Source organism: Berghia stephanieae, chromosome 8 (assembly GCF_034508935.2).
Source record: "Berghia stephanieae isolate SIO BIC M18660-M18661 chromosome 8, UCSD_Bste_1.3, whole genome shotgun sequence".
In the NCBI taxonomy this organism is placed as follows: Eukaryota; Metazoa; Mollusca; class Gastropoda; order Nudibranchia; family Aeolidiidae; genus Berghia; species Berghia stephanieae.
This window is the reverse complement of record NC_088367.1, coordinates 15,444,234-15,472,029: the sequence shown is the minus strand read 5'-3', so window position 1 is coordinate 15,472,029 and position 27,796 is coordinate 15,444,234. Positions and strand designations below refer to the sequence as shown.

General features: G+C 33.4%; 1 protein-coding gene across 2 annotated transcripts; it reads left to right on the top strand.

The window, feature by feature from the left end:
• Nucleotides 1-419: 419 nt before the first annotated feature.
• LOC144978239 (protein YIPF3-like) lies at nucleotides 420-27,604 on the top strand. Of its 2 annotated transcripts, XM_078924058.1 has the most exons (11): nucleotides 432-504; nucleotides 4,128-4,209; nucleotides 4,776-4,867; nucleotides 6,277-6,383; nucleotides 7,601-7,739; nucleotides 10,558-10,689; nucleotides 13,069-13,191; nucleotides 14,025-14,148; nucleotides 14,542-14,628; nucleotides 18,032-18,314; nucleotides 24,450-27,604. In XM_078924058.1, the coding sequence occupies exons 1-10, from the start codon at nucleotides 469-471 to the stop codon at nucleotides 18,265-18,267; spliced, it is 1,158 nt and encodes a 385-aa protein (XP_078780184.1). In that variant the 5' UTR covers nucleotides 432-468; the 3' UTR covers nucleotides 18,268-18,314; nucleotides 24,450-27,604. The 2 variants fall into 2 exon arrangements, with proteins under 2 accessions (XP_078780186.1, XP_078780184.1); XM_078924060.1 differs by lacking the exon at nucleotides 18,032-18,314 and having other exon boundaries at nucleotides 420-504.
• Nucleotides 27,605-27,796: the final 192 nt, after the last annotated feature.

Genomic DNA, 27,796 nt, shown 5'->3' with positions numbered 1-27,796 from the left:
TGTGTGTGTGTGTGTGTGTGTGTTGTATTTATGTTTATATTTATGTATGTATGTATGTATGTATGTATGTATGTATGTATGTATGTATGTATGTATGTATGTATGTATGTATGTATGTATGTATGTCCAACTCCACCACCACCTCATTCCCCTTCTTTATATTCAGTAAGTGACTCAGTTTGTACAGTGTAAACACCATTAAAATTCACTTCTTCGTGGCAATATTTTTACTTTTAAAAAACACAACAAAACATTATAACATTAAAAAAAAATTCTGAAATCTATTAATGTGATATTGTGTAAAAAGATTTGTGTGGATTTTGAAAATGATGTGAAGTATGTGTTTTGTAGCTTCGGCAGTCTTCTATTTTCAACGTTTCATTTATCTAACGCAATTTAAGGCTAAAAGGCGAAGTATTAGTCGAACGAGTGCCACTTCCTATTGTTTTGTTTTGTTGACAACTCAATATGGCTGACATGTCGTGGCAAAATCCGAAATCTCAGGTTTGATAATCACACAGTTTCTCACTGTTACTACTATCATTGATCAACCAGACCAGAATTACTGAATCAATCAATTTTAAAACTGACTTAACATGGCGGATATGATCATATTCCAATCCCTTTGCAGCGACAATAATAAAATAAAATGTTACACTTCAGTCAGACATCATCATCATTATTATTATCAGTCTTCATTGTTATAATAATTGTTGACCTTCGTCTTCAATCTTCACTTACTCTTTACTTTTTCTTCTTGATTCTTACTCTTGTTATTGTTACTCAGTAACTCTAACTCTTAACTAACTCATGCAAGGACTGACTAAGAGCTGAATGAGGGTTTTTGGGATTTAATTTGGTCATTCATTCTGGAAAAAAAGCGAACATATATTATTTTCCTCATCCTTTTGGGGAAAGAAACTCAAGATGCAACATCTATCAAAACCAGTTAAGGAATTCTTGAGATCAAGCATCAACACCCTCTGTGTCTCCTTCCTCTCCTAACTAATCTGATGAGTAAGTAACTCCAAATCTTTCCACGTCATTCAGTCTCCTCCAATATGCCAACAGTCAGTCTTTCTCTTTATGCAGTGCACTTTGGATACAGCGAAATCGGCTCTAACAAAACTTTTCAAATTCCCATTTTATTCATATTTGACGACTAAAGTCACCTTGCATTCAACAAAGTTATAGAAACTATGAAGAGCATGCCATATGGAGTCGAGACGGGCATAAAACAAAAAAACTGTGCATCACTTTCTGATAACACCACAATTGTCTGAAAGATATTCTAACAAGCAGGGACATTACATTGCAAGTGGTGGCGCGACTTACTGTCAATGGCAGCGACACTCACCGTCACATCGTCATGGAATGATTTTGTCTCTCTTTGTGTGGTTATGATATGTGCACATGGTAGGTTTGGTGCATATATAATTGCAAAGGACGACAAGTGAAGTGGGGAGGTGTGAAGAAAAATGGGAGTGTGGAGATTACATTTATGAGACAATTGCTGTGAGGGAGAGAGGGGAGAGATTGGGTGTAGGGCGATGACCCATTAATCTTAACCTTTGAACCCATTCAATAAGGCATTAAATGGATCAATCCTATGAGTATCATGGTGCTTGTGGGGCAATGTGGCAAGGGAAGCGGGTAATCCATTTATTTTTACCAACTTTAAGTACTTTACAAGGTTATATATCTATTGACCATTGTATTTATGTCAAAAGTGACACGTTGGATTCAACTAAACCTTGCTTATAATGAACATTGACCCTCAGTCCCGTCGACTTAGAGGAGGAGGAGGAGGATCTGTATCAATCTCCTGTTCAATTTTTATCTTCTGGAACATTTCTTCATTTTTCACCTTTTCAAACTTTTTAATATTTATGATTTGTCTTACATTATTGTCAGGATCCATCATTTACCCTGATTCCTCTAAATCTAAAATGTTGATAGACGCAGCGTATGACATGGTCAACCTTTTAAAATCTGAATTAATATTTCAGCACTATTACTAATTAATCTTAACCTTAAACCTTAATTGTATGGTATAAGCAGGTGACTCGTCGGTACAGTGTCTCATCTTGTAAGAAATTGACCAGATGGTCAAAATTCTGGCCCAGGTCATCATCCATACCACTACTACCACAAGTACAACCACCGCTACCACCACATCATCACTACTACCACTACTACAACCATCATCATCACTACTACTCACTACTACAACAACCACAACCACCTCATCATCATCATCCCTAATACCACTACTACAATCATCAACACCACCGTAGCATCACTATTGCCACTACTGCGACTCATAACCACCTCATCATTACTACTACAACTACAACCACCATCACCAGTACATCTCTATCACTGTTATCTCTATTACAATAACCGTCACTTCATCATCATCACCATGACTACTGCTACGACCACCACCAACACACCATCTCTACAAACATTATTAAAACCACCAATACCACACTATTAATTACATTTGTACCACAACTGCAACCACTAACACATAATCATCACACTACTACCATTATTAAAACCACCACCACCACATTATCATCATCACTAGTACCTCTACTATAACACCTACCACTTTATCATGACCATAACTACTACTACTACTATTACTACTACTACTACTACTACTACTACTACTACTACTACTACTACTACTACTACTACTACTACTACTACTACTACTACTACTACTACTACTGCTACTACCACTACTACTGCTACTGTACTACTACTATTTCTACTACTACTACTACTACTACTACTACTACTACTACTACTACTACTACTACTACTACTACTACTACTACTACTACTACTACTACTACTACTACTACTACTACTACTACTACTACTACTACTACTACTACTACTACTACTACTACTACTACTACTACTACTACTACTACTACTACTACTACTACTACTACTACTACTACTACTACTACTACTACTACTACTACTACTACTATTACTACCACTACTACAATTGCTATTACTACAACTACTACTACAACCAACACATCATCATCTTAACTAATATTACTACAGCCACCCCCTCATTATTTATGGATAATAATATTATCAATTGTTACTGTTAATATCATCACTAGCATCATCGTCATCATGACTACTACTACCACCACTTTATCATGACCATAACTGCTACTACTACTACTACTACTTCTACTCCTACTTCTACTACTACTGCTACTACTACTACTACTACTACTACTACTACTACTACTACTACTACTACTACTACTACTACTACTACTACTACTACTACTACTACTACTACTACTACCACCACTACTACAACTGCTATTACTACTACAACTACTACTACAACCAACCATTATTATCTTAACTAATATTACTATAGCCACCCCCTCATTATTTATGAATAATAATATTATCAATTTTTACTGACAATTTCATCACTATCATCTTCATCATCATGACTCCTACAACCACTACTACAACTGCCATGACATCATAATTACTACCACTACTACCACTGGTAACAATCCAATATCCTAACCACCACCACCACATTGAAATCATCACTTTCTCTTTTTTTCTCTCTTTTCTCTCTTTTTATCTTTTTAATTTAATTTTTCCCCCCGCTGTTATACTATTTATTATGCTGATGAAATCAGTGATTACAGTGGTTTTTGTTGTGAATCATGAGTGTCACTCATAGACAATAGGCAATAACTGTCCATCCTTAAAGTTTGGGCGCTTTCCGCCCTGGGTATTCGTGGATCCATTTTTCCCTCTGAAATCATGAATTTCAATTCCCATCTATGAAAATGAATACCTGCCCATTAACAGCATTATCTCAAAAACATTGTAATATCACCTAACAGGCATCATGTCACACCCTACATGTTAAGTGTTGCAGTTGGCCAGGGACCCCTTGTCAAACCCTTTGAGCAAGTTTTGTTTTTTTTAGAATTAGTTCACAAGAATACTTGCTTAGAGTTAGAGATTATAGGAAGCGTGGATGTTGAGCTTGATAAATCCATGAAAATGAATTAAAATTTTCATAGTTATTTTATTTCTATTTAACTTTAAATTTCCAGCCTGGGGCTGAATCTGCTGTCCTTGACATGGAGATGGAGGATGTTCAAAGTGATGCTTCTGATTATGAAAGTCATTTTCAAGGTGGGTAAATTTTAGCAGTCTCTGAGTATACTAAGTTTTAAAAACATACAACTTGACCTCCATGGTTTGTTGAAAGTATCAGTAATTACTCTACTGAAGTAAAAACCTTCAATGAAAATGAAGCACAAAGACACTGGTTTAAAACCTTAAAAGTTGCCTGCGTTCAATACCAGATTAAATGTATTGTATTTATGTGACCCCATCCAGCCTCCCATCATATTTTTGGGGCTTTTTTAACTACTCAACAACACTTACAGAAAGGTAATGGCGACTCAGAAAGAAAGAAAGTGTGTTGTTACCATTCAACATGAAATCCTTATCCTCTAATAAACAGATTCGTTTCAATGCTAGCAGATAAAAAGCTGTATCATGTGTTTTAAAGAACTTAATATGGGATTGGATCATGCATTGAAGAGTTTGGATCATATTGAAGATAATGATATATAAGGGAACTTATTAACAGTGTGTAAAGAAATTCCCCGTGAGTTTGAAAGTTTTTAAAGATTTTTCCATTTCTTATTCTGAAATGATAATTTAACCTGTTCACTGTACTTTGTCACTTCCAGAAACACCACAACAGAGGGGGAGGGAAAGTACCAAAGGTAATTCCATGGTTGACAGCATCAAACAAAGGATGGGAGAAAATGTCACACAAATGGTAAACCCACTGCATTATTTGAGATTAAAGAGAAGTAAGGGAGACAATTTCGAGCTCATTTCCTTTACCATATAAATTGTCTCTTTGTTTATTTGTATTATTGTCATCACAGTGAAATGACAGATTTTTCAACTTTTCTAAATTCGTGACATATTAATCTGTTGCATAAAATAGTTTCCTTATTCTTGACTCACTACTTTACATCACTTGCAATATATGAAAGTAATGTCGAAAATAAGGTGAAAGTTGCTATAGAATCAACAAATCTACTTGGATCAAAATTAGACTTTCACGTATTATTCTTACATATTTCTGTTGTGAATAAATATCGCTTTTGTGGAAACCTACATCAAGATTTTGCAATCAAGAGTTCACTTCTGCAAGGCTTTTTTGATTGAATGAACCACAGATTATTCAATTGAAAATTAAATTGATCTGTTTCTTTAACTCTCGTTTTTTTCCCAACTCCATGAATGTTTGTATATTGTATTTTAGACCTAAGATTAGAATTCACCTCGGCCAATCACTTTCAATGTTGTTTGAGGTTTAGGGAGGCACTATAGCTCAGCTGATAGAGCACGGTTCAAAATCAAGAAGACTGACTAGTTTCAGTCCTGTGTAGAGTCAAGTTTTTTTTGTGTATTTTTTTTTTATTGTCCACCTAGAGGTGATTGCATAGCTTGGTCGGTTAGATCTGTTTGAAGGAACTTTACAGTCACCAACATTCCATACTAAATGGTTGGAAGCAGTTGTCATTGTCTATTTAAAGGGACATAATCCGTAATAAGCCTCAACTCTTCAGATTCTAAGGCTTATGAGTATACTTATGAATATAATTACTTTACATGAATTGTCATATTTTTAAAGTATTTCTCTTAATTTTTATAGGATTTCTCATAACTTTATTTGTGATAAAAATTTCAGATTTCCAACATACAAAAAAAAAATCATGCATTTAAGTGCTTTTTCAGCATTATATTAGTGTTAGGTTGCTATTGAACGCTCAATGAAATTATATGAAACCACACAATTTTCAGAATATCTAAATTTGGCATTGGCAATAATATTGGTTGGTAATGCAAAGATGTCCTAGTTAAAGTACCCCATTTGTAATCTTAGTTACGCTACACTTTGTTGTAAATTTTAGTTTCGTAGATATAGTGGTTTGACTCATAAATGAACTCAAATGTCAACATCAACTCACAGACCAAAAAATAAACTTTTTGACTTTTTGAACGTTATCATTCCTGACGCAATACTAATTTTATTTACTAACAAAATATCTCATACTATGATACGATTAGGATACAAAAATTGCATACTGTGGTTTAAAACACATAAAGCTTTCTGGTTTTAGGCATGTTACACTGATGAAATATTAATATCCGTTTTGTTTGATGGTTGTCTAGGTGTGGCAGGCAGGAGCTCAGAGTGCCAAGAGAGCCTGGTCTATTTATGGCAACATAGATGTCCTCCGCCCTTACTTTGATGTTGAGCCCAAAGAAGTTCAAATGAGGTAAATTGCAATTTTGGATTTTCTTCATTTTCTCACCTGTTTTGTCGTTTTCTTATCAGTAAAATCCAGTTTCATCTCTGGACCATAGAAATTTGGGTAATCATCTCAAAACAGTTATCTGGGTTCATTTTATAAAATATGAGGGGGGAGAGGGGGAGATGATGCATTTATTTTTGATAATATTTGAACAAAATTTCCATTTCGTGCATTATAAGATGGAAATAGACTAGATCTGTCTGTGCTCATTTTCTTTGAGAGACCCATTTTCGTTATTTTTCATCTTTTATCCACACATTAGTATTATTTATCATTTAAAACTTTGAATGTAAAGATGGATTCTGAATATATGACTTATAAGAAGGAGATGGTTATGAAACAACAAAAAGTGGGTCATTCAGCAATGACCCCAATTTACATGGGTATAGAATCATATTAGGGCACTTTGTTTTATTTTAATTTAAACATTTACATTGAGTTACAATAACTACTCGTGTACAGTAAAAATTGCATTATTTCTGTATTTGTTTTGTTTTTGTATTAAATTTATTTTTCTTACATCTGATGGTTAGAAATGGAAAATTCCGTATTCCTCTCTCTCTCTCTCTCTCTCTCTCTCTCTCTCTCTCTCTCTCTCTCTCTCTCTCTCTCTCTCTCTCTCTCTCTCCCTCTCTCTCTCTCTCTCTCTCTCTCTCTCTCTCTCTCTCTCTCTCTCTCTCTCTCTCTCTCTCTTTCTCTCTCTCTGTGTGTCTCACACTCTTTCCCCTTCCTATAATTTGTATCAATCTTTATTTTCAATTCAAATCAACAGTCTCTCTTCCCCTACCTGTACAACACTGTCTCCTCTTACAGCCAAGTTTATCTTCATACTTTTCCTACCACTTACTCCCTTCCCATTTACACAAGACACTCTCTGTCTGTCGTATGGATCTCTCAGTTATTTTTATCATTAAAATGTGTTTTCTTTTAAGTTTGTCTCCTCGAAACATCATTTGTATCGCTTCAGCATATATGAGTCAATTCACTTTTACTATTTTCTTTACAGCTCTCTCTCTCTCTCTCTCTCTCTCTCTCTCTCTCTCTCTCTCTCTCTCTCTCTCTCTCTCTCTCTCTCTCTCTCTCTCTCTCTCTCTCTCTCTCTCTCTCTCTCTCTCTTTTTCTCTCTCTCTTTCTTTCTTCTCCCCACTCTTTCTACTTTACTTTTTTTCTTCTTCTACCAGACTTATATACTCCCTGATTCCCCTCAAGCCTACAGATCAGAGGATCAGCGTCCCCAAGGAACTCTATGGTCCCTTCATGGTCGTCTTAACCCTTATTGCCCTTCTCCTCTATCAGATGAAGTCTGCTGATCATGTTGTGGTTAGTGTCACTCGATTTGGGGTAGTCCTGAGAGTATTGGAGTGGCTATGTGGTCTTGTGATATGACACACGGATTGGAAGGTCCTGGGTTCGAGCCTCGCTCAGCGCATAGTTGAGTCCTTGGAAAAGACTCTTTATTTACATTCTCTCACTGTACTCAGGTGTATAATATGATTTCCTGGCCATTAACAGCATTGTCTCTGTTGGAAAAATAATTCATCATGTCTCGTTCCTTTATGTTACATGTTGCTGTTGGTCAGGGACCCTTGTAATGCGCTTTGAGCACTTTTAGTGGATATTGCGTTATATAAAAGATCAATTTATTATTTTTTTTTCTATTGGAGATCTTGGTAGCTCTCAATTCACAAGCAAATGAACTGGCTCTGAATCCAGATGATATCAGGATTTTCTTTCCTGAATCTTTTGTCCACCCAGCAGTCATTGTTCGCTGGGTCTTTTTCATCGGGTGGAAAGTATTTTGCAATAAACTAGTATTCTATGTAACAATTGTTACTCTCTGTTTGATGCCATAGAAATGGGGATAAGTAATGGCTCTATTTAACCTTTATGGCTCAGAACTGGACATCAAGGCTTATATTGCACCCAATATCCTCAATAAATCAAGTTACCATCAATGCCACGCTCAAGGGAATTAATACTACATTCCACGGACTAGTGCTAAATAATGTATATATATATGAATAAATTTGTAATTTTTGGATTTAAGTGCTCTCCGCGGGTGGTTGGATGGGAGCATCACCCTTGAATCATATACCTATGATGTTCGCATGGGTGTACGATCCAATAGTGATGTTGTTTCTTCTTCTCTTTACTAGCCTATCCTGCTTCTTTGGTTTGTGATTGTATTTTTGACAGGGGATATTTTTTTTTCTGTAAATCTTCTGCCTGTTTGTTCTAGGTTATTTATAATTTAGCTTATGATATCTTTAGGTTATGATTTTGATTTACATTTGTACTATTTTTGTTAGATTGCTTGTTTTTTTGTTTCAGCGGTCTCTCATATAACCTCAATTGTGTTGGAAGAGACCTAAAGCAACAAACAGACAAACAAAAAAAAAAGTGCTCTCCAATTCTAAAGTACAAGGGTCAGTCAAAAAGTAATTGGACTCTGCTTATTACTTTAAAACAAATTGAATCATTAACACGCATCACACGTCAAATTGAAGATTGGCATTAGCCGAGTAGAATGCTACTTCTCAACATCGTCTCCACTTCTCTCGATAGCCACAGTCCACCTTTTTGTAAGGCCATGTATTCTGTCCTCGTAAAACTGAGTTGACTGAACTTTCAGCCAATTTTTCACTACCCTCTTGGCTTCTTCATCTTCTTCAAAGGGATGTCCCCTCATTGCCTCCTCCTTCAGTAGATCAAAAAGATGGAAGCCTGAAAATGTCAAGTCTGGTGAATACGGAGGGTGAGACAGCATTGTCCATCGATTACCTCCCTTTTCTTTCGACGAATTCTTGCTTTCAGTCACTTCAATGTCTATTTGTACATGCTGTCTCATCAAGAGCAGTTCTTCTATCAGATCTGACCAATGTTTCTGTCTTTATTTGATTCACTGAGTTGACACTGCTTGGACGGCAATCATCACAAGATTTGTCAGATAAAGACATGGTTGATGGGTTTCAGTTTAGGTGTTGGATTGCATCTCATTTTCTTCTAAATGACCAGATACACATTCAACCCACCTAAAAACACTGCCTCTACAAAATACCTGAGTTTTATCAACTTTCCCAAAGTGTTTAAAAATGTTACTCAAGGTTTCTTCTTCAAAAACAAGAAATTCAATGGCAGCTTCTATGTCGCTGATGGACATTTGTGGGGGCAGCCATTTTGAATTGCCATAACTTTGTCAAAATTTGACAGAATTAAAATTTTCAACTTTTAGTTTAAAGAGTACATGTACAAGTTCAATTGAGCCAAATATGACGTCACATGAAAAAGAATTGAACTCAATGGGACATTTGTCCCATTACTTTTGGACAACCTCGCAACTGACGATTACCTATTTTGCTAAACAATGCTAAGTTGAAAACATGCTAAATGATCTCAATTTACCATTTTGAATTTTTCAGGAAACAGTAACATTGAATAGGGACATAACATACCATTCTTTGACTGTTCATTCTTGTAGATGGATGGACAGTATAAAGGACAGGTGGGCTAGCCCATGTTATGAAAAGGCTGTGAAAAAGTTACTTGGATACCAATTAAAAATTATATTGGACCGGATCATTAATAGTTTTAAGGTTAAAAGAGTTAACCCGGAACGCTGATATTATGTTGGTGAAATGAAACTTGGCATTGACATTTTTTAAAATGAAAGAAAATGAAAATACGAGTTGTGAAAACTTGAGGGATAACCCACTTGTTTTTTTAAACCACCCTTATATGTAGGCTTAATGTTGCAAAAGTCAGTTTTATTGTCTGTCAATAATTATTCCAAACATGTTTCATCAGTTTATATACCCTAAAGTATATTATACCTCTACTGTTAAGAATAGATGTACACAATAATAATAATAATAATAATAATAATAATAATAATAATAATAATAATAATAATAATAATAATAATAATAATAATAATAATAATGATAATAATAAGAATTCTATTCAAGAAAGGCTCATTGTTATATTTAATTGGAATTCTTATGCACAATCTATCCTTTTGGATGATTTTAAAAATTCCAATTTTATTAGATAAAAAATAATGATAAAAACAAAAAGCACAACAAATCCTTTTTGCAATTGTGTTTTTCATGGCCTTTTCTTTCTTTTTTTTTTTTTAAAGGAGGAGGGCACTCTGATGGGTTCAGCTTTTGGCGTCTGCTTCATGTACTGGTTTGGTTCATCTGCTTTTGTCTGGTTTTTATCTTATGTCTGTAATGTCAGGATGGCCATCTTACAGATCTTGTCAATGATGGTGAGTAAAGTAGTCTATTTATGACCTTGCAAGAAATTTAAAGGAAAGAATTTACCTTATGATAGCATAAAACAGCAGCATAGAACTTTAACTTTTCACTCCCGGATTGATAAATGACAGATTCAAAACGAAAAGTGAATTAATGATAAAGGAAAAGTTCAACACTAAATAGAAATAATGCCACATTGTTGTCAACCTTAAAACCCCAGTTTGATGAGCGGTGAGTGAAAGAGCATCATCAAGTCAGAACTTTTATTTTTTATTTTGGCTCAGAGAAAGGCACAGCTGACTGAAGAAGATCAGTAAATCAAAAATTATTTTTGGGCAACCTGCCAATAATGAGGTAGATTATTTAGAACATCAACTATATCCTTCACAATCACTCCCTCTTCTTGAGTGACAGTAAAGTGGATGAAAAAGTACTTTCACAGCTTTACAAGTTTATTGTAATAACAAAACTGAATGATGAGATAACATTGGTGCCAACCTTATGTAAAAATTGTCAGTGATGATAATCTTCCGCAAATCCGCAGAATTCCGGGGTTGTGGGATTTTCTCAGAAATTTTACATGATTTTGCCCTGTCAAACATTTTTCTCTGATAAAAGCTCAGTTTAAGTTGTGAAAAAATCACCATCATATCTTGTGTCATATTTTGACACCTGTGCTCAGTTGCATAAATTTTGGTGACACTCCCATTTGAAAACCACATCTCTTTATGACATAAATTGCAGACTGCCAGCTCCATTGGTCTTTTAGGAATAACGTATAATAACCCCCCCCCCCCCCCCCAAATCCAATTCAGACACAAAAACTATAGCAACCATAGTGCCATGCACATTTTAGTTATGGATTTCTTTTGTTTTAGGCATTTGAGTCCAATGAGTTTGTCATGGTAATTTAAATTGTTTCGATAAGTATTCAGTGAGATTTTTTTTTTTTTTTTCATCTCTTGAAAGTGTGATCCTTTTGTTACCATGTCACTTTGGATTGCAGTTTAAGAAAATCACTTGAACAAATAAGGTTTTGTGAGAGTCTTTGTTAGAGTCTTATTAACTCATAATATACGGATTAGCTGGACTCTTGTAATGATGATTTCTTTTATATAAAATTTAAAATAAATGCCGAATGACACAAAAAAATGGCAATTCTTATAGCAAAATTAAAAAATTAAAAATAGGTTGAAATAAAAAAACAAAAACAAACCAAGATAAAAAGAAAGAGCAAGACTGAAACTTTTATAGAATACCAATTTGAAAAGATGTGCATTCAACCTTTCAATACAAATTGGGGGATCGATCCTGTGCAAGTTGAGCAATGCTTGAATCGAAATTGATGAAGTGATTGTTTATTCCCTCTATAATCTGTATTCAATTTCTTTTTTTCAGGGTTATGGTTTATTTGGTCACTGCGTTGTTTTGTTCCTTGGAACTGCCATCCACACATCACATGACCACATGTTTTTTTACTTACTTTGGGCCATCCTTACGTAAAAATGTTTCAGTGATGATAATCTTCCGCAGATCCGCGGAATTCCGGGATTATGGGGTTTTCTCAGAAATTTCCCACTGATTTTGCCCTGTCAAACATTTTTCTCTGATAAAAGCTCAGTTTAAGTTGTGAAAAAATCACCATCATATCTTGTGTCATATTTTGACACCTGTGCTCAGTTGCATAAATTTTGGTGACACTCCCATTTGAAAACCACATCTCTTTATGACATAAATTGCAGACTGCCAGCTCCATTGGTCTTTTAGGAATAACGAATAATAACCCCCCCCCCCCCAAAATCCAATTCAGACACAAAAACTATAGCAACCATAGTGCCATGCACATTTTAGTTATGGATTTCTTTTGTTTTAGGCATTTGAGTCCAATGAGTTTGTCATGGGAATTTAAATTGTTTCGATAAGTATTCAGTGAGATATTTATTTTTTTTCATCTCTTGAAAATGTGATCCTTTTGTTACCATGTCACATTGGATTGCAGTTTAAGAAAATCACTTGAACAAATAAGGTTTTGTGAGAGTCTTTGTTAGAGTCTTATTAACTCATAATATACGGATTAGCTGGACTCTTATAATGATGATTTCTTTTAGATAAAATTTAAAATAAATGCCGAATGACACAAAAAAATGGCAATTCTTATAGCAAAATTAAAAAATTAAAATTAAGTTGAAATTAAAAAAAAAAAAAAACCAAGATAAAAAGAAAGAGAAAGACTGAAACTTTTATAGAATACCAATTTGAAAAGATGTGCATTCAACCTTTCAATACAAATTGGGGGATCGATCCTATGCAAGTCGAGCAATCCTTGAATCCAAATTGATGAAGGGATTGTTTATTCCCTCTAGAATCTGTATTCAATTTCTTTTTTTCAGGGTTATGGTTTATTTGGTCACTGCATTGTTTTGTTCCTTGGAACTGCCATCCACACATCACATGACCACATGTTTTTTTACTTACTTTGGGCCATCGTTGGTGGGCTGTCTAGTCTAAGAATGGTGAGAATAGTTCAGATCTTTATTTTGATGTAATAATTTTTTTTGAATGTTTAAAAGTTTAAGTTTGATTTATTTTGAAATGAATAATTTTGATTATGATTTTTTTTTAAATATCTAACATTTTATATTCAATATTGTTGAAAAAGAAAGTTTAGGTTCTTAGAACCTATATTCAGGACTTTGGAGTATTTTTAGACCACGCTGAGAGCAAATTGTTTATTTCTAAAGCTATTTAAAAGAGATTTTTTTCTTTTTGTGCCTTGGAAACGACGAATTTTTGAAATTACGAGTAGGCAGCTCTGGTCAGGAGTGAAATGATGCTTTCATTTTCTCCTCAAATATGATCTGAAGGTAAAAATATTTTCTATTACAAGACACGTATGCAATAAGACACCAATTGACTTATGGTTCAAATTATATCATTATGGAGCCATATTGAAAGTGGTACAAACAAATATGTAAATGTTATCTTTTATGGGTGTGTGTCATGTTAAATGTAAATGTGTTTACTAGGTCCACTGTGCTTGGAAAGCGCCTTGTACTCTGTATGTGTACCATGTCTCTATAATTGACAATATCCACCACCATTATTATTACTATTCTTCTTCTTCTTCTTCTTCTTCTTCTTCTTCTTCTTCTTCTTCTTCTTCTTCTTATTGTCATTGCTATTATTATTATTATTATTATTATTATTATTATTATTATTATTATTATTATTATTATTATTATTATTATCATTTTCATCATTATCATCGTCATCATCACCATTTTTATATTTTTTCTCCTCATATTATTAGTATTACTATTATTATATTTACTCACTCACATTCCAGACCAGTATAATTTTATCAAGGACGAGAGGCAAGAAAGAGAGGATGATTGTCATTGGTGCTCTCGTTTCTCTTCACTTGCTTTTCCTTCTTTATCTCCATTTTGCCTACCACACCATTGTAGAAGGTAAGGAATTCATTATTAATATTTAACGTTTATATTTATATTTTTTATTCATCTATATTGTTCACTTGTTTTAATAAGTGCCCTAGTTGCCACATTTTCGAGTTAAAATATTGTATTTAATCACCTTGTGCATCTTGATATTTGAATTTGATTTCTTTTAATGACCGCAAATACAGATCCACAAGACCTTTGCAAACTTACAAGATAAAAATTAATTGATTATTGAAAGTTTTTTTTCCCTTTGGGGGGATGGTTTATGAAATATTTAATTGAAAATAATTTGATTTTAGTATACTATATTATGTGCAAAACAAAAAAGTATTTCTGACAAATATTATGGATTAATAGTAAAAAATGGCATTTAAAAAATTATATTTCACTTTCCTCCGCCAGAATTATCTCAAGCCTTAGGCGGTGACCTTATGCCTGCCCCTGCTAAAGTACCGGTTGCCACAGCAGCTGATGTGATTAATGATGAAGGTTTGTAGTCAATTTGTTGTATTATATGTGGGTATTTGTTGGGATTGGATGCGTTTGTAGTTGTAGTTTTAGTGCATCAAACAAATTTCATGCAATGGGTAGAAATTTCAATGGGGAATGCCTAATTCCTAAGTTGTGTATGTATGTATGTTTATATATATATATATGTGTGTGTGTGTGTGTGGGGGAGGGGGGGGGGGTTGTAAAAACCTCTCCACTCTTAGTCGCTGTTTCTTTTTTTAGTCTCATGGTCTTTTGCTGAAATGGAGAGGGTCAAACGGATGTCTTCTTTTGTGGTGATAGGTGATTTTTAAAAATATTTTAAACTGCGTATTTTGAATGTCTATACCTGAAAAATGTTAAGATTATTTCCCTTTAAAGTATTAGGATTCTAATTGCTCAGTGATAGAGCATTCGTCAAGATATCTCCTCTGACCTTAGTCTACCCAACATTGATTAGGATTAGCTATCTCAGTCAATTAGATAAAGTGAAACGTTTTTTGTAGTAGATGTACATCCTATCCAAAGGGTAGGAGGCCATTGCTACTACCTGTTTAATGCTACAGAAACAGATTAACTTGAAGGACTTCTACTACAATAAAAATGCCACTTCAAGAAATAATCAGTCCTTTACTTTTGTAATACAAGTGAATATGTTGATTGATAGATCACTAAGTTTGTCTCCCTATGTTGATGTGCACACAAACACACAAACACACAAATGATTTTGTGTTGGATTGACTTTTGGGGTGCAGGTGTCTATTATTCATTCCACCGTCAGTCTTGCATGGAAAGGATTTGATGTTGTTTTCTATGTTTACATTGTGCATCTATTTGTATGTGGGAAAATGTGTGTTAATGCATGTATGTGTATGTATGTACAGATCTATTCATTTTGTCGTAATGTCTGAACTCTGACTGTCGCCCATAGATATGCTGTTAACAATTTTTTAAACATAATTCCATATGGTTTTTAATTCTTGTGAGCAAAGTTATTCTTGCACAGCAGATATTACAATTTAAAACAAAAAAACAGCCTACTATAGAAGTTGAGGTGTGACTGTCTTAGCTTGCATTGATTTTTCACTTTGTTGCCAAGTCAATAAACTGTTTGACTGTTTTAGAAATCGTACACAAATAGATAAGGTTCACTTTCACATCATGTATCTGATATTAAACAGTTAGAACTTTTCTTATTCATTTTTTTTTTTTCTGTTTAGATTTATTAATCCTAAGGTAACAATTGTTAATAGAAATTTAGGCCACACTATTAGTGATAGGGAAACTAAGATTATCTGAAGGATCCCTTTTGACTATATGCTATGAGTCTTTTTTCTTTAAGAGGACTCAGTCTGTGAAATCTACATACCACAGCAGTAAAGGCAATCTCTGATTGTAAGTCTTACTTACTTTCAGGGAACATTTTAAGACAGTTCTTTGGAAGGACATATAAATGATTTTAAAAAGACTCGAGCACACTTTGTATTTATTTAAACCTTTTAGTTGAATATCATTGTCAGTGTTTGAATTTATGTGTGTGTCAGTGAGTATTTGTTTATGAGTGTGTGTGTCATCACAATACATGAAAGGAATGAGAAATGGAATTCATGAGCAATTGCATTACTATAAACGAGCTAATAAAGTGCCTTTAAGCTTTTATGTGGAAATACAGCTCTATAGACATGAATTATTATTATTATTATTATTTTTATTATTATTATTTTAGGGGGCAGCGTGGCTCAGCAGTACGGTCTTTGCTTCGTACCCAAAAGGTACTGAGTTTGACTACCTGCCTCGTTGTGTGACCTTGAGCAAGTCACCTCGCCCTAGCTCACTTTGCGGCGCTGCACTGTGGCTGATGCCTGGGTTATTCCTGTATTCCCTTGGAATAGACCTAAAGACAAATTTCCCCTTGGGGATGAATAAAGGGAATTTTATTTTATTTTATATATTTATTTATTTTATGATCATTATTATTATTATAATAATAATTATTATTATTATTATTAGAAAACAGTAGTCAACAATAATTTTGGCAATATGGTATGCTTAACTGTGAACATACTTATCCGCAACAATAACTGTTTAATACCATTTTTATTTTCGTTTTTTAATGTATTTATTCAAAGATAAAATTTAATAATTGATTTCATGATAATAATAGTCAATAAAATTATTTCCTTGTAAATTATTACTGATATGAATGACATCTTTCATCAAGTTTTGTCCAACATGCCCACAAAATTCAGAAATATCGATTTCATAATGATGGCAAGTACCCCTGAATGTGGTTAGTGTTGGGATGAATGACAATTTTATCAAACTTTTGCCCCAGTGTCAGGTCCAAAAATAATAGAGCAGAGAAGTCGTGATGTCACACCTTCTACTCTTTCAATTACATATTGAATCAGAAAGTGGCATAAATATCTTAGTAGCAGGATTTGTATAGGCAGATTCTGAAGATTACAGGACGTAAAAGGGCAAGGATGAATGGTCTTTATTGACGACCGGCATATCATCGGATTAGATAATCAAATGTCATCACTCTGAAACTGAATTACACAAGGTTTGTGTCCAGTCCTCGGGAAGAGTGATTTTACACTTCCAATGAGATTGGAACCAGTTTTTTTGTTCCCTATTCTATGCCTCATATGACTTAGTTGATGACAAGTACCGTGATTGATATTATAAGAATGCTAGTACAGTATAAAATGGAAATTTAGTTCTATGCAACCTTCAGAAATGAATGTTAAAGAGTGTTAAGTAAAATCGTGGAGCTGTGCCATATAAAAAGTTTTTATTTTTTATTCTGGAGTAGAACCAAATTGGCCATTTTTATTTACTCCCAACCACTGGGCAATCAACTCAATTCCTACAGACATAATGTATCTCACGCAGATTGATTGAATGATTGAAATATCATGTTTGTTCATTCAATGCAGGGGTAAAATAAGTAATTTAAGGCACCTAATGAGAAAAAAAAAATTCTTGGTGCTTTATGCTGTAAGATACTTTTCAAAGAGAGTGAAATTTCCAGCTATACCTTTGATTTTACAATTTTATCTAATGCTTTGCCAGAAAATGAATTATGAAGCAAGTTATACTTAGCTTAAAATGATAATGTCTTATGTATCTTTTGAATTGCTGTGGGGAACCATGGTTTTACTAAAACTTAAAAAGGTTATTTCTTGTTTTGTCTCATTTATGCAAATTATCATGTTCGTGCAATCATAATATATTTTGTGATATAATGTTTAAAAATGAAATTCCTATGCAACTAGAGTTATGTGTACTGATTGTGTCATTTAAAAAAAATTGATTTTATGTCTGATGGAATGGTTGATGTGATAGGATAAACAATTATTTAAAATCTACTGACTGTGATGATTCCATCTTCTCTCAGCATTCAAACAAGGAGCAGATGTCATTAACAAAGTGGTAAGACCAGATTTGGCTGTCCATGCCGTGACTAAAGCACCTATTAATATGATCCATGACAACAATGCCCCGGATTCAGTGAACAAAGTAGTTATTAAAACAGCTGTCAATGAAACAATTAACGCGGTGAAAACAGTTGGACGAGTCACTGTAGCCATGATCAACAAAGGCAATAATTTCCTGGATGACCAGAAGCTATAACCAACTACCTGATGACTGATCAATGTTATTTCTTCACATCTAATGAGGTTAATAATTTTAGTTAACTTTTTTGGATAAGAATTTAAGTGATTTTGTCCATCTCATTAATGCAAATTATTATTTAGTTTAAATTGAATAGAGTAAAAGTAATGATGGTAATAGTAATAATAATAGGAATAATGTAGAGAATATGTGAGCCTTACCCTAGGGAGGATTATGATTTTTTTTCAAATTTTATGTAATCGTTTGTCAGCAACTGTGGTGTTACTTGAGATTTGATTCTCCAGTATCAGTCAGTTTTGCTGGACTCCTCCATCAATGAGGATTATAATGAGATATCAACATAACTTCAACAATCGTCAGCTGTAAAAATCTTCTGAATTTTTCTTTTTTTTTACTGGAACAAATGAGATACTTCGTATCTAATTAATTTAGAAGCGCCACTTTTTGGATGTATTCTGTACTGAACAAAATAAGGCTATTGTCCAAATATAAATTAAAATAGATGCACATTCACTGTAAACAAAGAGAAGTATTTCTGTTGAGTAGACTATACGCAGACTGTAGAACTATTATAAAATGCTTTAGATGCAAACCACCTCGTACTAGATTGCCCAGAGACAAAACTGGAAGGGGGATTTGAAACCATCAACAAATGTGATGATGACTTCCGAATCTGGATTGATACCTTGAATATAGAAGTGTAGCCCAACGCTACTACTACTACATAAAATGCTTTTGAATGAGAAAAAAAAGAACTGTGCATTAGGGTTTGCAAAACTCCAAGTATAAGTTACATTTTTATGGCTTTGAAGTTTTAACAAAGAGCAAGCAATAAACGTTTTGGGTACAAACCCTTCTTTGTTTACCAACAAATAGAAAAGTCAACACTAATGTGATTGGAGCTTAATCTGAAATGCAATATTAAGTCATCTACTGTAAAACCTTATACCCAGGTCTGGGATCTTTGCGTAATTTGCAGTATAACAAATTTGATTCATCATGCCAAGAGAATTATTTGACTTGAAATAGCTACTTGGGATAACTACTTGAAATAGTAAAAACGTCTAAAACTTAAGGAAAATAGATATTTTCAAAATTATAATAATGCAACGGGGATGAATGTTTTGACATGAACCAGTCAATACCACAGTCAACTAATAGCAAATTATTTCTAAATGTTCATGTTGTCACTAACAAAATAACGAAATAAATAAAAGAAATCGTTAGGAGCCATAAGTTTGATGGAATTGGAGATTATCTCTGTTTCTGTGTTATTAAATTGTTAGACAGACAGTACCAATTGCTTTCTACCCTTTGGATAGGATACTAGTCTGTTGCCAAAACGAACAGACTCCGCTACCCAATCACTGCTGGTTGGATATCGTGTCGAAAAAGTCTCGACTCCATACAGGATCATACCAGTCCCTGATCTTATGAGGCAAATGCTCAGCCAATTGAGCTATTGGGAACCCATTCGTAATTTTACAAACAGAGATGTATATATTAATAGAAGCAGGAGGATAGAGCATAACCATCATTGTGATTACAAGCAATATTAATTCTATTATGTCGAAGAAGATTGATAAGACAGGGTTGGCCAGGTTCTATCACTCGCTGTGTATGGAAATGTTAAAAGTTTTGTTTTGAACAATTTAATTTATTTGTAATCATTAGGGTGTACTGACTGTACAGAATATTATATATTATAGTTAAACAGCTTAGTTACCACACTTTAATTGTGTAACTGCTGTTTTTAGCTTTTTAACAGTAAAAAAATATAATATTTTTCCTAGTTTTCATTGTCAGAAATAATTTGTATGTTCAATCTCTACTTTTGTAGTAATGTATGACTTTTCATATGAATGAACCAGGTTTTAGGTCTTATGATTTTATAAAGATAAAAAAACAAAAATCAACTCCATACCAAACGCTGGCAGTAAGGGGGGTTACCATAATAGCAAGCGGTGGGGTGAAGGTTTTATTATAGTTTGTAGCTTCAAGAACACTATTCAGATGACTGCATTTCAGCATGAGGCTGTATCATGTTGCTAAAGAAATTTTTATCCCAAAATTTTCATTGTTTGTTATTTCTTTTAATTTGAAGCTTGTGCAATTTAACCTTATTGCAATTTGGTTGTTCTGCATTAAACTTAGTTCAATGTATCAGTATTTTAGATAGCTATCTTTGTTGAAGCAAGTGCATTTGTGCCTTCAGGAATCATTCTTGGCATGAGTTTTTTTAAAAATAATCATTTTATAAAATATTTGATATTTCATGTCATATATGACCTACGGCCTCAAACCGTTATTTTTATGTCATGGTGAACTAGATGCCTTAAAAGGAATTTAATATTCAAATTTGTTGCTCAATCCATTGCCATGAATAATCCATTTCAACTTAAACCAAGGTCCATATTGTCGACTATAAATTCAATGTTCAGCATCAGTTCGCTCTATGATACTGATTTGAGGTGATAGGTCACATATTTGATATTCAAAGCTGTGATTTTGTTATCTTGTTTTTTTTGGGTTTTTTTTTTTACTTTGTTCCCTGTGTCATATTTTCTTTTCCTTCGTCAACCTTTCTTTCTTTATTTGTTATGGTGGTAGTAAAATGCTTTTAATAAATCCCTTTTTATTTTTATCTTCCTGGTGATTTTTAAGTAATTGTACAACATTTCTCGTACAACGTGGCTTATCACTTACTTGAATTACTGTCAAATGATTAATTATGAGCTTTTATCAATAGGTCATCTTAGTTGTCGTTGGATGATTTTTATTCAACACAGTTATCTCTTACTTCAACAAGTCAATTTTTGCTCTTTTCCGCTTCTGTTCATAAGTTTTTTATTCTGGTCAATATCTCAAAAAAAAATATTTTTAAAAAAAAGATTCATTTGTCAAAGCTGGACACCATTCTTTTATATATGGAATTAGCAATTATTTCCTAAAAGGCCTCTGCTGTTATGAAGAAATTTAAAAAAAAAAAGAATCAGACCAAAATTACAACAAAAATTTGTTTCCCATGTGAATTTCTATCACTATCATTCATCTCTAAAATGTCACTTGTGTTCAGTGTACACCTGAATGGGGACGTTTGGGATGAATTTTTTTCTTCTCATATTTTTTCCTTCAACTCTACCTTGCACTTTTGCACTGAGCCTCGTTTTTTTTTTTGTGTTTTTAAAAAAGATTGTCTCTGTGAACCAATGTCTCTTTTTTTTATTTTGATACTTGTTTAATAAGTCTGCTTCAAACAAAATGATAAGCAACAAAGAATTATTTGTCGTTTAGGGACTGACAAAGTGAGCAGTTCAGTATATTGTTTCTTTAAATGTTTGATTCTAAGAAAGTAGAATCGAAATTGGTATTCTCCAGCACAATTGATAAAAAATAAATTTCTTACACAAGCTAGCCAGATCAACGTCCCATCCAGTCAGTACGAAGCATTTATTAATGTGGTTTCATGCTTTATAAATCGGGTAAAACAACATTAACCTTGCTTGCCCTAAAGTATGACTTTATTATCATATTCTGATCATTTTCATATCAAATTCAAGTTTTGATGTTTTAGTTACTCCTACATGTTACCAGATTGAGACAATGGGACACATGTTGTAAAAAATGATCTTGTAGTAGGACATCTATTTTAATACATTTCATGACTAGTTGTGTCTCTGGCTATCAGTAGAAGATAAATTATATTTTTATATCCTTAACTATTTTGATTTGTTGAATGGGTTACGGTGACCTATACAATGTTTACAGAAATTCAGTAAGCTATGACTTTTTTTCAACTTTCTCAACCCAATCCATGTTTTCCTTTTCATTTTCTCCTCAAAACGAAATTTTATTCTCCGAGTACATATTAAAACTGGTAACGCGGGTGGTTGGATGGGAGCATCACCCTTGAATCATATACCTATGATGTTCGCATGGGTGTACGATCCGATAGTGATGTCGTTTCTTCTTCTCTTTACTAGCCTATCCTGCTTCTTTGGTTTGTGATTGTATTTTTGACAGGGGATATTTTTTTTTCTGTAAATCTTCTGCCTGTTTGTTCTTGGTTATTTATAATTTAGCTTATGATATCTTTAGGTTATGATTTTGATTTACATTTGTACTATTTTTGTTAGATTGCTTGTTTTTTTGTTTCAGCGGTCTCTCATATAACCTCAATTGTGTTGGAAGAGACCTAAAGCAACAAACAAACAAACAAACAAAACTGGTAACTACTTAACGTGTGACAGAAGATTAGTTAAATGAAAGCAATATGATTTTTTGCTGTTGTTGTTTCAGCCTGTCATTGTGTATGTTTATTTTATTTGTTATATTTTATGTCTTTCTCCTCCTTTATTCCTTTTTCTTTTACATCTTTTGATTTGATATTGTCCACCTTTATATGAAGCCTATAATCTGCTTACTATGTTTTTACAAACACAAATTAATATAACAGCTTCAAAAAAGAACAAAATACCAAACAGAATGTTTTGGGCTCAAAACCCTTCTTAAGCCAAGAACAAAAAATAATGAAACTTATATTTGAATTCAATAAATATAAACAAATTGAACGAGGTGTTAGACAAGTGACAAGGATGTGTTTTGTCACCAGACCTTTTTAATATCTACAGCGAAACAATTATTAGAACTTTAGTCCAGGCATTAAGATCAATGGTGAGAATATCAACAATATAAGATATGCAGATGGCACAGCACTAATTTCAGTTTTGAGACCGAAACATGTTTGGTATTTTGTTCTTTTTTGAAGCTGTAATATTCATTATTTTTTGTTACTTTTTACAGTCCACAGCTTTTAGCAGCTTTTCTGTATCACCTGAATCCTACACGGAGAGTTAGTTTTAAACCAGTTTGCTTCAATTTCTTCTTCTTTATTTTTTGGGGGGCCCTTTTGTAACCCTTTTTACTATGATTGATTTTTTTCTCCTACAGTTTCAAGATACTCTTCAATATTATATTTCGCAAATTCATTTCAACCAATTTTGAATTTGAGTAAAATGAAGACCAATTAAATTTAAAATGGCTTAATTGTAAAGATTGTTAAAACGAAAATTATATTGGAATATCATTTTTTTTTCTTTTTGTCATCGATAACAAACTCTTGATAAGTAGATATTGTTACTCCTCAAACCACCTCTAAACTGAAATAACTGCATCCAAGCCATTCTTTACATGGCCTCTATTAAAAGATTCGCAGGTCCTTTATAATAAAAAACTCTTCTCAGGCGTCACCTCAGCACTTTTAAATACCTGCAACTGTATATAGATGTAGCAACTCAACAATTTTAGACACTTTAACATGATAGAGTCCACGTTATCTGTCTTCGTTGACACTTTCATTATATTTCCTGTTGTTATTTTTTATTTCTTCGAGCTTCAAGCAGCAACATTTTCATTTCTGTACTCATGATAAGTGGACCATTCCTTGATGTTGCTTTCATTTTTGTGACTCATCCTCTCAAAACGATGAAGCTGATGCTTAAAATTGTATTTTAAACTTGACTTGAAACATAAATTAAAAATGAATGCCTCATTGAGGAGAGTAAATTTTTGTTCCTTATAGTTTTATAGTTTACATTTCCTGATAATTATTATTTTGACTTTAAACTCAATTTTCTTTTTCCAGGCCTTGCGGATATGATAACAGTTTGACGTCACATTTTTAGTCCTTAAGCTGAAATGGAAATACAGTCATGTCTCTCTAATCAGAACTCCTCCATTTCCAGCATTTTGTCAGGATTACAGAGATATCTGAATAGTGGAATCAGTCTCTAAAGTGTACAAATGAAGAAAAAAAATATCCGTTCCCAGGCAACCTGTCGAGATAATGGAAACATCTGGATTGTGGAGTTCTGGATTAGAGAGACATGACTGACTGTATATAGAAACCGAACTGAATATCCAGGCCTCTTGAATTATGGTTTAACCTGTTTTGACAGGTCTTATCAATGAAATATACCTAACTCCTAAGTTGCAAACGACTAAAATTAGAAAGGCTGACGCATTTCTACAGTTAGAAAATGTTAAAATAATACTGGTACAATATTATTAAAATGATAATCATTTATATTAAGTCCATGGTACCCACACCAAGTGGGTATTTGCTTTCTTTTCAGTCAGCATTAACTAAATATTTTTTTACTTTTGCTTTTGCATTTCAGTGATAAAGAAAACACCACCACCGCCACCTCAACTTTGATGACATGTGACGTGGATTTTTTCATCTGTACTATTATCACCTGAATAGTCATCATCAATTTTTCTTTATTTCTAATTGAAATAAACTTAATATCACAAATGTGGGATGGAACTACAGTATTATAAAAAAATCATTCTTTTAATTAATTAAATAAATAATTATCATTATCATCATCATTACCTCCTCCTCCTCCTCACATCGTCATCGTTATCATTGTATAGGATTCTTGTATTGTAGTCTTCTTGCATTTGGGATTCTTAATGTTTTCTTGTTTTGTGGCGAATTGTTCTTTCGGCCTAAACAACAGCTTCAGAATCACAATATTTATGTTTGACTGATTCTGCCTCTCCCGTTTGATCTATGTTTATGTGTATCATTTCATACTAGAGAGAAAGACAAACATGTAGAATTTTTTGAAACTTTTGAACTGTAAATCAACACGTTTGACAATTCTATTGGGCAGAGGTCGTGACAAATGGCCATGTTTTTTGTTTGTTTTTGTTTTAAGAGAGGGGGGTGGGGGGTTGTTTTTTTTTCATTACAAGTCTATTCTTTTTAAAATGTTCTAATATATTTGTATTTCTGTAAATATTCTGAAAAGATGTAAGAAATAAACTTTAAAGTGAGGGTGGGTATATTTTTGGTGATTGAGATAACAATTAATTCTGGAACTATTGGAAAGGCCATCTATCATTGTGGTCGCCTTGTAATCACTGCATTTTGTGGAGTGTGATGCTATAATGTTTTTCATTTAAAAAAAGTTTTTTTCATTATATATAATTAGGGGTTTTAAGGTTGGAATGAGATTGATGGAGGAATTTTTTGTGTGTGAGTGCCTAAATTTTAAAAATAATTCTCTTCTTTTATTTGTTTTTTTCTGTTTAAAATCAATGAGTTTACCACTTAGTGCTTTGTTTAGAATTTCCACATGAAAGAATAGCTATGGTATCAAGATTTTAATCAAAATGGTCAAATCAGAGACGTGAAATATATGAATGACATAAATATCTATCAGAAACTATTGGGATGGTGTAGAACGCGGACATAATTCATTGGAATTTAGTCTTTTTTGCAAAATGTGTACATGCGCTATAAAGGTTGTTGTTATTGAAGTGGAACAGCAAATATCGGTTCAAAATAAAGTTAAACCAACACATATGACCCAATACCTAAATCTGGTATAATATTAGGAGGCTGAAATGGAGTCACATTGATCTGATTTGTTGTGTATGTCGTTTCTGAAACTGACAAGAACTCCAATTTTGTCATTCTGATCATTATAGTTTACTAATTTACTCCAGATGGATTTATCAAAACATTCAATAATGCTCACCAGTGACAGGAAAAACATGAATTTTCCACAAGTCAGCATTTTATTCCATATCCGGCATCATTCTCGTAGTTTTCAAGCTTGATCAATTGCTTTTGTCAAATAGTTAATTACTCTCCGTGATACAATGAAATTTAGCAATAGATAATTTAAACTTTTACCGATTACACTTTATAATTGTTTAAAATGTATAATGGGGGATTATTTCGAATTCATTACTCTTTTGAACCACAGGCAAGTGACTTACCCTTACTTCAATATTGTTGCATACCTCGAGTCCCAAACTCAATGTCTGAAAGAATTCAGTAAATATTTTCCCCATTTTCGTGTGTCAATTTGCAGAAAAAATTGATAGGGATCATGTAGGAGTATTTGGATACCATATTTAAATATTATAATATGTCAGTGCAATTGAGAAGTGTTGCCACATCAATCCTTGGTCTGATCAGGAAAAGACTTTTTGCACTGAATTGCAATCAGCAAAAGAACTTCAACCCTGACTATACTTCTGTTACTGCAAAGATCAGAGGGATGATAAGTTCCTGACCTCCCATAGTGGGCAGGGGGTACATGCTGTGTCTTCTATCCCCTTATATCTGTTTTCCAACATGCTTTCTATCTTTGTCTTGGAATGAGATTACTTGGTTTTGTCCTGGCCCTGGCCGGAGTCCTAGCGGGGAGGGAAACAGTCAAATGCATAGTTATTGTTTTGGAGATGATAATTTTTTCCTTGTAAATCATCTCTCTGTTATGTATTATTATATTTATTTTGAATTTATATTGTAAGCATTTGAGTGTATTTCTCTTTGTTGGATTTTGTGCTTGTGTCCGGATGAGACATAGGTGGTCTCAAACTAAGTACTTTGATAGTGTGCTTTTGGAATCTACATCTGATCCCTATTTGTTCCCAGTTCCCCTATGTCTTACTTTTTCTTTTGTGCTTTATTTGGAATTCTAGAACTTTTTACTATCCCATTTTCTTCCTTTTTACTGGCGCTGATATAACCTGAATGTGTTGCAAGCGCCGTAAAACCCTTAAAACACAAAACAAAACACACAGGGATGATAAAGATCTAGATCTAATCTACACCATCTAAGGAAACCATTCAAAGGTGGCATGTATTTCAAAGTGATGGGTGGTTGCCTTTCTGTAAGTCACACCGATGCAGGACCTCACCAAGACAGTGTGAAATTTACCAGAATGAGGTCAAGTGAGGCAGTATATATTCCACGAATTGGCTTAATTCTCTTGAGCCGTCTCCAGACCAAATATCAGTTTTCACAACAAATCCTTCATGATCTAAGAAATTGATTTGAAATGCTTGTGAATTTTACCACGACCCAACAGTGTGATATGCTTCTCAACATTACCACGTCAGAACCCAGGAATGCAGTGGAGCACATTTTAGAAGTGGTAAACCAGCATCATGTAATTCATTCTGTAATTATCTGTCCTAAAAGCTCTGGCATATTTTAATAAAGAAATGTGCTGTATGTCTCAAGCAGCTTTTTTTTTCCTTTGTTGTTTTTTGATGGTCATTGAGTCTGGGATACCTGGTGTTATGTTCTTCATATCATATTATTACCCATATCATCTATTTTCTTATTTCAATTTACATCTAATGAGGTAAGCCTGCTTTGATACGGCAACATTCTGCTTTAAGTAAGGGTTTTTTCATATTTGGGAAAAAAAAAAAGATTTAACTTGGTTTTAAATGAATATTGCAATAGCCTTTGAAATTATTATGTATTGTTTCATGAATAAATTCTCTTATATAAAACACTAATATATTTGTTTTGATGTTATGAAATAAATTCTTAGTTGAATTATTAGAAGAGCAGAAAATCGTCCAGCTCTTGAGGAGCACCACAAGATCACAATAATTTACAGTGCAGCCCACTTATATCGACATCCGTTATAATGACATCCTCTCGATATCAACATGGAGTCTAAGTCCCTATATTTTCCCCTATATATC

Bases quoted from the DNA above. Each gene is read 5' to 3' on its own strand.
- LOC144978239 (XM_078924058.1), top strand. From the start codon at position 469: ATGGCTGACATGTCGTGGCAAAATCCGAAATCTCAG. The intron at 7,740-10,557 runs GTTAGTGTCACT...TTTTTTTTAAAG, and splicing joins AGTCTGCTGATCATGTTGTG to GAGGAGGGCACTCTGATGGG. The intron at 14,149-14,541 runs GTAAGGAATTCA...TTCCTCCGCCAG, and splicing joins CTACCACACCATTGTAGAAG to AATTATCTCAAGCCTTAGGC.